This window comes from Scleropages formosus, chromosome 5, assembly GCF_900964775.1.
Source record: "Scleropages formosus chromosome 5, fSclFor1.1, whole genome shotgun sequence".
Lineage (NCBI taxonomy): Eukaryota > Metazoa > Chordata > Actinopteri > Osteoglossiformes > Osteoglossidae > Scleropages > Scleropages formosus.
In genome coordinates, this window is record NC_041810.1 from 10,869,214 (window position 1) to 10,879,897 (window position 10,684).

General features: G+C 43.6%; 1 protein-coding gene across 1 annotated transcript; it reads left to right on the forward strand.

Annotated features, from left to right (window-relative positions):
- Nucleotides 1–4,573: 4,573 nt before the first annotated feature.
- Nucleotides 4,574–6,995, forward strand: hmx1 (H6 family homeobox 1). The gene is made up of 2 exons (XM_018759542.1): nt 4,574–4,826; nt 6,270–6,995. Exons 1-2 carry the CDS (start codon nt 4,574–4,576, stop codon nt 6,890–6,892), a joined length of 876 nt encoding a protein of 291 aa, XP_018615058.1. The 3' UTR covers nt 6,893–6,995.
- Nucleotides 6,996–10,684: the final 3,689 nt, after the last annotated feature.

A 10,684-nucleotide genomic window follows, 5' to 3' on the forward strand; every position in this document is an offset into this window, starting at 1 on the left:
ACTGCAACTACAATCATGTCAGAACCGATTACTAGTATAACTGCAACTGAAACCACATCCGGACAATCTACTATGACTGCAACTGGAATCACATCAGAAACATCTACTACAGAAACTGCAACTACAACTTCATCAGAACCATCTACTTCAAACACTTTAACTACAATCACATCAGAATCATCTAATGCAATAAAAGCTACAACTACAACCATATCAGAACCGATTACTAGTATAACTGCAACTGAAACCACATCCGGACAGTCTACTATGACAGCAACAGGAATAACATCACGAGCCTCTACTGCAACAACTGCAACTACAGTCATATCAGGACTAACAACTACAGAAGCTGCAGGTACAACTTCTTCAGAACCAACTACTTCAAACACTGCAACTACAATCATGTCAGAACCAATTACTAGTATAACTGCAACTGGAATCACATCAGAAACATCTACTACAGAAAATGCAGCTACAACTTCATCAGAACTAACTACTTCAAAAAGTCCAACTACAACCACATCAGAACAATCTACTGTGACTGCAACTGCAATCACATCAAAAACACCTACTTCAGCAACTGCAACTACAGTCATATCAGGAATAACAACTACAGAAACTGCAACTACAACTTCATCAGAACCATCTAGTTCAAAAACTGCAACTACAACCACATCAGAACCAGTTACTACTGTAACTGCAACTGAAACCACATCCGGACAATCTACTATGACTGCAACCGGAATCACATCAGAAACATCTACTGCAATAACAGCTGCAACTACAGTCATATCAGGACTAACAACTACAGAAGCTGCAGGTACAACTTCTTCAGAACCAACTACTTCAAACACTGCAACTACAATCATGTCAGAACCGATTACTAGTATAACTGCAACTGAAACCACATCCGGACAATCTACTATGACTGCAACTGGAATCACATCAGAAACATCTACTGCAATAACAGCTGCAACTACAGTCATATCAGGACTAACAACTACAGAAGCTGCAGGTACAACTTCATCAGAACCAACTACTTCAAAAAGTGCAACTACAACCACATTAATTTCAATAACTGCAACTTCAACTGCAACTCCAACTCCAACAACAACCATTGCAGTGGTAATAATCAAACTGCGCTTTGCTATGTCAAAGGACTTCACCTCAGAGTTAAGCAACACCAGCTCACCACAATTCCAAACTCTGGCAGCTCAAGTATATTTAGTGGTAAGTGCTAGTACACATTTTGTACAATAATACACACACACACACACATTTTCAGAACCGCTTGTCTCATACGGGGTCACAGGGAACCGGAGCCAACCCGGTAACACAGGGCGTAAGGCCGGAGGGGGGAGGGGACACACCCAGGACGGGACGCCAGTCCGTCACAAGGCACCCCAAGCAGGACTCGAACCCCAGACCCACCAGAGAGCAGGACTGCGGTCCAACCCACTGCGCCACCACACCCCCTGTACAATAATAATACTCGTATATACAGTATGTTTATATATTTTCAATATAAATAATTTCCTAAGGTTGCACAAACTTTTGGCAGGTGAAATGCTTTATGTATACCCTGTAATATAGATATTATAGATAATAGTTAAATGGTTGCATATCATTTCTACATTTTTTCGGTCAACAAAAATGTTGAAGAAAACATTGTTGAGTTGGCGGGGTGCGGTGGCGCAACAGGCTTGGCCTGGTTCTGTTCGCTGGTGGGTCTGGGGTTCAAGTCCTGCTTGGGGTGCCTTGCGATTGACTGGCGTCCCCCCCTGGGTGTGTGTTCCCCCCCTCCAGCCTTGTGCCCTGTGTTGCTTGTTTAGGCTCAGGCTCACCGCGACCCCACTCGGGACAAGTGGCTTCAGTCAGTGTGTGTGTGTTCTGAAATGAAAAGCCTTCATTTTATTAGATGACGATTCAATTTTCATTTTTGTTTACTTTCTTCTCACACAGGTCAACAAGGCATACCTAGACCATTTTGGCAACCAGTACAAAGGTAGCAATGTAACACAGTTCAGGTGAGACAGTGATAGAAGTCTAGTGACCTACTATACAGTCATAATGTTCCATCTTTCATTATGCTTATTCCTGATTTCCTACACTCCTCAGCAAAGGCTCAGTGGTGACCTACACTGACCTATTCTTCAGTGGCACTGACCCCCTCCCAAATTCTACAGACATAGTGAATGCCCTTAAACAGGCCGTGAGCAACAACAACACCCTCTCCATCATCTTCGACTCCATCCAAATTAACAGTGAGTTGTGTGCTTGCTTCCAACAACCACATCCGAACAACTACCAGTTTCCTCTTTGTGTTAACACCACTTATTACCTCTGCAGGTGCAGCAGGAAGAAACAGTGTATCTTGTGCTGTGCTGCTGGCTGCACTCACACTTCTGCTTGTGGATCACCTATAGACTGCCGTTCCCCAGCGACAGTGAAGATACATAGAGATGGAGCAGAAGATGGTCAGGCTGCAAAGGACAATACATAGATTTTATTTATCATTTTGCAAAGGAGTATATATAATTTTATTTATCTGCTATTACCTTTTTTTCCACCGTAATCTCTAATATTCTTCTTAAGTGTTGATGTAAACCAGAAGAGATTTAAAAGAATGAACTGATGCATTTGTATATAGGATCTAACAGTAGATTTACTGTGTGGTGGCACCATAATAAGGACATGCATAGCATCTTCAGGGACTACAAGGTTGTGTGGAGAAAATGAAGACAGTAGAAGATACCTGCAACCTTTGGTGTAATTCATACAGGTTGTGTGCTTCTATCACTGCAAATGAGATGAAGAGAAAAATACGGGATAGCAAGTCATTCGAACAACAGTTTCAAGGGAACAGTACTCAACAGCAAAGCATCCATACAACCTGGCAAAGCTTGTGTGATATTCCAGTCACTTGGAGATAATGGGACATGACGGGGGGCACAGATGAGTTTCCCTTTTCCATATACTACCCCAGGAAGTGCACACCATGATGTGGTGGTGCTGCAATGAACTCTATGTCCCAGAGGGCCTGGTTCCAAACCTGCTAAATGCTGCCATTTACATAAAAACCATTCCATGAAGGAACAATGTCATTTTCAAAGGTCGTGTTTTTAAAAGGTCATTTAATATCTTCTGCTACAAATTCATTTTGAAACTCTTTGTTTTTATAAGGTATTTGAAGAAACAGGAAGAAAGATTACCACCTTCTCAAGCAGTGCAAGTTGACTGAAATGTCTGAGAGAAATCTAATGTATTTCCTGCTCACACAAAACTAGCAATCATTAGAAGAACTGTGAAACATCCCAGAATCAAACATGTCTGAAACATGTCAGTTTAGGAGAAAACTTGGACTGACAGTTAATAATGACCAATGGACTCCAGAGAGAGAGTCAGCTGACAGGAGGAAGGAGTTGATAATGGTTTGCTCTAAAAGTGGCTTCATTGGTTTAACTGGACGATGAGTTCAGTGCAATGATAATGTTCCGCATAAATCGAGAAGAAACCAGTTTTCACAATCCAGCGATTCATAATACCTTATTGTGGCGCGCAGCGCCGTGAATTTGGATGGGGCGAAGAAAAACGCAAAGACAGCATTTATAACGAACGATTTATTCGAATACCGGTACAAAAAAAAAAATGCTTTCGGTGCGAGAACACCGTTTCCTCCAGGACCTCTACTTACAACCAGCCAGTCTAGCACCTCGAGGTTCTTTCCCAACACCCTGGGAGACACGCTCACCCTACCATTTTCCCCCTAAGTGCCCCCAGTGGTTACACACATTTAACATTATTTCCCATAATGCAACTATTTACATTGAATCAGTAACGCGGGTCGTTACATTACTATTATCTGAATTATGACTGAGTCTGAAGATGCTCTGCGAAGGAGTCGGTAGACCCATTTACATTTTCAACAGAGCTGTTATATTATATTAAAGAAATATCAATAAAACCGAACGTCTTCGGGAAGGGGAGGGTGACGGAACCGCCGGGTTCTGCTCTGTTCTCGATGCTCTAAGGCTGGATGGTCCTTCTACCAACCTCAGGACCAAGGGTTGCAATGATTCTGATCGCCAGTAGGAGGCGCTTTGTCACTCTCAGAAGAAAGTACAATCCCAGTCTCCCACTCGCCGCCTCTATTTTGATTTGTTCCCCAGCTGACCTGAATAAAGAGTGTGACAGCCGGGATTTCTCCAGCCCCCGAAAGCATCAGACCAAGTGCTAGAGTTCTTCCGTAGTGCTCTTTTCTACTGAGAATCCCATGTGAAGACTTGCAGGACACTGTCCGCCCAGGCAGCTTCCCTCTCAGTCGCCCTCCTGCTTCATCAGCATTGTTCTCATCATCCCTCAGTATCGTCATCTTCCAGCCTCATCATTCTCCAACCTCATCATCCTCCAGCCTCACAGTTGCTTTGGTACTCAGCCAGCGGACTGACAGGGAGTGAGAGATCAGAGCGATGCCTGCTGGGAGAGGACAGGGCAGAGGCAGGAGCATCTCCTACAGCCCGTGAACACCAGGAAGCATCAAAGCGGCTTCTGCTGGATTGAGGTCCATGAAGCGATGCCTTCAGAAACTGCAGAGGCTCAGAGTTCAACGCCGTCAAGGTTCTCGTCCTTTTTCATCGAAAATTTGCTCCGCTCCACCAGGGATGCTAAGAGCCCGCAGGATGGGAGCAGAGATCAAGGGTCTCGGGGTGGAGGGGTCCCAGGAGCTCCACGTGAACGGAGCGGCCGCGGGTTCGGCTCGGAGGTGTACGTTCAGTACCACTCTGCTCCAGCGTGGAGCGGAGATCTGGAGCAAGGAAGGTCCTCCAGTAAGTGTCTCTCCAAATGTCCTGTGTTTGACAGAGCGACCCCGTGAACACGAGCGCTTCTAGTCTAAAGTGCTGCCTGGACTGGATGCGCGATATCGCAATCTATTAATTGCGAGCGCGCGGGCACGGTACAGTGAGAATGTCTGAAGTACTACAAAAGTAGGCTCATTTACTGTCCCGACTGAGAAAATAATAGTGGGAAAATATGAAAAGGCACATTATTTCACTTTCTTTAAGCACACGTTTAAACTAGCCTCCGAAAGTCGAGGGGCGAATCGCCTTGTTTTTGTTTTTCAGTTACCGCAACGTCGCCTTAGTCCATAATTTCCAAGTAATATATATATATATATATATATATATATTGGTGATTTTTGGAATTAACCACCACCCCCCCCCAAAAAAAATGTTCAGCTATATCGATCATGTCGCATGTTCCATTATTAGTGGCTCAGAGTCAGACGTTGGAACACGTGAGAAGAAGCGCTCGCGCACCCGGAGGTCTAGTTCCGCAGAGCATGAAGATGAAGCCAAATTTACGGTATTTAAAAGACACAATTATAGATGAAATAAAACGTGTGCGCGGTCAAGCCGCAGTAGTGAAGGGGCTCGGTCCCGCGTTAGGACAGTGAGTGACAACATCGGCCGCACGGCGTCTCGCACAAGGAAACTGCATCTCGCGGCGACGCGGGAAATTCTCCGTGAGAAATGGTGTAAAAACCTCCTCGATTATGCGGTCCTGTGTAAACGCAGCTGAACGAAGGAAACTCGTGCAGAGCTTCTCAGCTTTTCGCCTTTTTGTCGAAGCAAGTTCTGGATTAGATTGCAGACATTCTGCTTGCTCGTCTGAAAAACACACTTATAACGACAGAAAACATGAAAGGCTGGTCGTGCTGTGTAAAGAAAACGCACCTTTTCACTCTAGTAGATAAGGAGCCAACTGATCTACGGTCGTATGTATTTTTTTTTGTCCTTCTTGACTAACCAGCACAACTTCCCATTGGGATTCTTAGTTGTTCGTTACAGATATAATAATAAGTAACAGTTACTGTGTTTGAGTACATTTTGGGGATGCTGTCAGAACATTATGGTCGCGCAATAAAGAACTTGCTGGCAGCTGGAAGAAATAAACAACAAAACTCCTACAGTACTGTACCGTAAGTGCAGTATTTCCGTCAAAAACACCTTTCAAAAGACTATTTTAAAATACAATTGTAAAACCAATTATTTCTGTCATTTTCATTTCTGAGCTGAATTGATCACTGTGTGCCTCCAGGTGTGTATCTGCATGTAAAGTGTCATATAGCCAGACATGGTCACAAATGATGGTCCGCGTGTCTGTGGAACGCTGTATAGTATGTATTTCGCACCGCTGCCATGTTACCGTGTGGCAGAAAAGGAAACGTACTGCTGGGAATTAATCTCCCTGTTTTCATGCACTTTTAGGAAAGAAGCAGGACTTTGCCAGTTCGGAGGATCCCTGCTCTTCTCTGACAACCAGCGACCGGGACTCACCAGCCACTTCCGAGCTGGAGGATGGAGCAGAGGAAGGTGGTGATGAAGTGGATGGTAAGAGAGGCACATCTCCAGGAGATGACAGGTGGGAAGACAGTCATCATCCCTTCTACGGACACAATGGACAAGAAAGCTTGGATCAGAGATCAGTTCGTAAGAAGAAGACACGCACGGTGTTCAGCCGCAGCCAGGTGTTCCAGTTGGAGTCCACCTTTGACCTGAAGCGCTACCTGAGCAGTTCGGAACGGGCCGGCTTGGCAGCCTCCCTCCACCTCACTGAGACCCAGGTCAAGATCTGGTTCCAGAACCGAAGGAACAAGTGGAAGAGGCAGCTGGCCAGCGACATGGAGGCGGCTGGCCTTCCTCAGGCTGCCCAGAGGATGGTCAGGGTCCCCATTCTGTACCACCAGGACCAGCCCTCGGCCACCGTGGGCTTCAGCATGCCGCCGGTGTCCCCACCGTTACTCGGGTTCTCTGGGTCTGTCAGTTACCAGCTGCCTCCCTTCCCTCCATCGATGGCTTTTGTAAGGTCACAAATGACAGGTCTTGTATAATTGAGGTCGGATGTTTTATGGTTTCCTTAGTTATTCTGTTACTGATTTGTGCAATAACTTGTATTCTGTAGCAAGAGGTTTTTATCACACCCGTAAAAAACAAAATACGGCAATCAGTACAATTTTCAGAATTCATGCTTTTAAAGACATTTTTGTTATTATTCTTTACTATATGCACATTTAGGTTGTGTATGGATGAGAAAGGGGTCTCTGGGAAGTTTTTATTTTTAATTGAACATCACAGATGCTCAATTTCTGGGGTCTCATCCCAGAAACTGGTGTGAGGGTTTTAATCCAGGTTCTGGTGACACACTCTGTCCTGCTTTTTATCCCAAAGCTCCTCTTAATAAGTTACACAACTGGGTTATCAAAGAATAAAGGTTTAGATGCCTCGTGTAAATGCTAAAAGTCTAAATGACACCAGGCATTTGAAAGAAGTTTATGGATATGTTTGCGTTAAAAAAAATGTCATGTTCCTTGACTGGATTTTGTGTTCTTGAAAAGAAGAGAACAAATTAGTATTCAATTTTATTGTCTGGGAAACATTAACTCGTTCATAGTAGTTAATTCACTTATGACCTCTTCTTTAGCGTTCTTTAAAATGAAACACTTATACAGCATTAGTGTTCTGTCTTTATAAAACACACCTGTAAGAACAAAAACACCCAAATTACACATGACTGCGATTTCATCATAATTCTGATCCTGGTGAGAAACTGACCAACAGGACCAGGCTAATGAACCCTCTTCTAGATTGTACATGAGTTAAAGAAAATTACAAATGTTTTGTACAAAAACATTTAATTTGACTACTATTTTTTATCTTGTCACTTTTCCACTATAACAAGGATTAATTATCTTAGACTAAAACGGCTGTGTATGAGTGGGTGCTTGTCTGAGGCAATGTGTGTGTTGCTTAGCTATAGTGGCTCCACCATGTTTGTTGTCTTCCGCTTGAACACTTACTCATCAATGTTTAACACCACTACATTAACATTAATACACTTACAATAAAATTTTGCTGCACATACAACCTACCAGGATTCCCAGTATCAGCTCTGTCACTAATTCCTGGATAATTCCTGAATTACAAACCACAATCTGCAATGTGACCATTTGTTTCATCCTATTATTGTTGCTTAGCATTTTTAATACAATTTTTTTTCTGCTTTATGCATTTGGATATTTTACTCAAACAGAGCAAAGTTTGCTAATTTTCTAAAGGCTACAACTCCTGGAATTACTGGCATCTGACAATCAATGAAATAAATTCTAATGAATCTGCAGTTGCTTTTGAGGACATTTCTAAGCAGGTTGTGTGACAGGAAAATGCAATGGCATTTTTTTAACAGTGGTTCTTTTTTCCTGTAAGTACGCATCTATTACATAAACTTGCATATTATTATTATTAGTCTCGAAACAAGTTGAAATGCTGTTATGTTCAACTAATGAACGATGGGCCATACAGCCATTGGCAGAGCTTTTAACCCTGTGACAATAAAAGCATACACTGCGAGTAAGGCTATTTTCAGTTATTAAATAGCAGAATATTTATCATATAACTTCTTCAGATAAAATCTTTTCATTTTTAATTATATAACAGAAACGACAAACAGATTTTGGCTCAATATCAATTTATTATTATTATTATTATTATTATTATTATTATTGGACAAAATATTATGACATGGCGACAAATATGTTTTAAATGTTTTAAAGCGCACTGCTCAGTGTCACTGTGAACTACACAAATTTGGTTTATTCTTTATTTTGCTGATCCCTTATAGTCCAAGGCTACATACAACGTTAGATCTGCAAAATGCAAAAAGTGAAAACAGGGAATCCGTTATACTTTGCTTATTTCAGAAGAATATTCCATACAATTTCCAGATTTTACCTGTGTTTTCAAACATTGTTACTTGCATATTACGTACATAAAACAAATACAATGACAATTTTACACAAGTGAAAATGCGTGAAATCGAGTAAACTGATTTTGAAGCCAACTTTGAAAATTAATTTTGAAAATTAATTCCAGTTGATTTTGAAAACTTTGAAGCGAAGAGGTCAGCGATGTAAACTCCTAAAAAGACACAATTTTTTTTTTATAAATATAAAGCGTAAGTGTTCACGTTTCGTCCATGAATATATTTATACTTCATGAATATGTTCATTGTGAGCAAACGAAACGGGGTTTTCCTGCGTCATTATTGTTCGGACGAACACATTAAACACGAGCAGAAAACATAAAAAGCGCAGTCATGAGCTGGACCCGCATTGCCATTGTCCTCATCGTCACCATCATCAATCATCATCACCAACAGCACCTCTCTACGGACTTCTCAAAGCCCAGCTTTACTGAACGACCCCCGGGATCCGCGAAGGGGGGGGCTGTCAGCACACGGCCGTGGTACCTCCGTTACAGACACCACCACTGTACCCTCGCCTCGTCATCATCATCATCACGAGTTTTGGACACAAGCTAGAGGTTCACAAGAAGAACTGAACTCTGGGTTTCTGACGACTAGGACGGAGGCCTCGCAAGTTCACCACGCTTTTTCTCCATGTGAGACACATCACCGTGCAGAGCCTGAGGAACATCAGCCAACGAGGAACAGGGATGTAGGTGACCATGGTGGACACCTTACCACACCAGCAGGTAAAACCCCTAATGAGTCATTTTTAACCGCATCGCTTCCAACAGGTGTGCAGGTGGAGTTGGACTCAGCTGAGCTGATCTGATCTGAACTGACTTGAGGGTTCACTTCCATTGCGATGCTCCAGTGGGTGGATGGCTCGAACCCACGCGACCACGGAAACTCCTCAAGGGTGTCAAGCAGGAAGACCAACAAACCGATACCACGGCCATCAGCATCACCAAACTAAACAAGAGCACAACTAAGAAGAAACGTCGCGCCGTTGTTAGGGAGACGGGTTCTCCGCGTGCTGTCCACGTGCAGCGGGTCCCTCCGGTCCCCGACACCCAGGTGGACATGTGATCTCGGCTCCTGTGAACACTTCATTGTGATGAGTAAGTGTGTGTTATGGGTGCTGCTGTACACCTCACCTGTGTGTGCCAAGCACGAGACGGTACGTCAGCCTCTTCCAGGGCGGTGTGTGTATGTGTGCGCACGCGAGCACCCATGTGCTCATTTTTGGCGATGGGCCAAGTATGTGATTATGACATTATGTTGTCTGTTTTTCACACACTGAAAAATACTCCTCCGTTGAACCGTTTCGGGGAAATTTTTTCCCGGACACACAGCGAATGGGACAGAGCTGCTGCCTTTGGACCCGAAGGTCGCAGGTCGATTCCCACCTCCAGCTTGCTCACCATCCTTGAACAAGGTACTTAACCCTAAATGGCTCCACTAAAATTATCCAGCTATATAAAGAGTGGAAATAGCTGTAAAGTGCTTAACATCGGGCGGCGCGTTGGCACAGCGAATAGGGCTGCTATTCCCCTCCCCTGGGTGGTGCGAGAGGACGTGGGTTCGATCCTCACTCAGCCTGTGAGGAGTTTGCATGTTCTCCGCGCGGTGCCCCCGTTTTCTCCCACAGTCCAAAGACCTGCTGTTCAGGTTCCCCCATAGTGTGTGAGTGACAGAGAGAGAGTGTGTTTCATTGATGTATGGATGAGTGACCCTTTGTAAGTAGAGTATCTAGCAGTGTAAGTCACCTTGGTGAATAAGGTGTGTGGGCTGATAACACTACATACAGTTAATTGGAAGTCACTTCGGAGAAAAGCGTCTGCAAAGTAAATAAATGTAATTTAAGAATTAACCCGTTGAT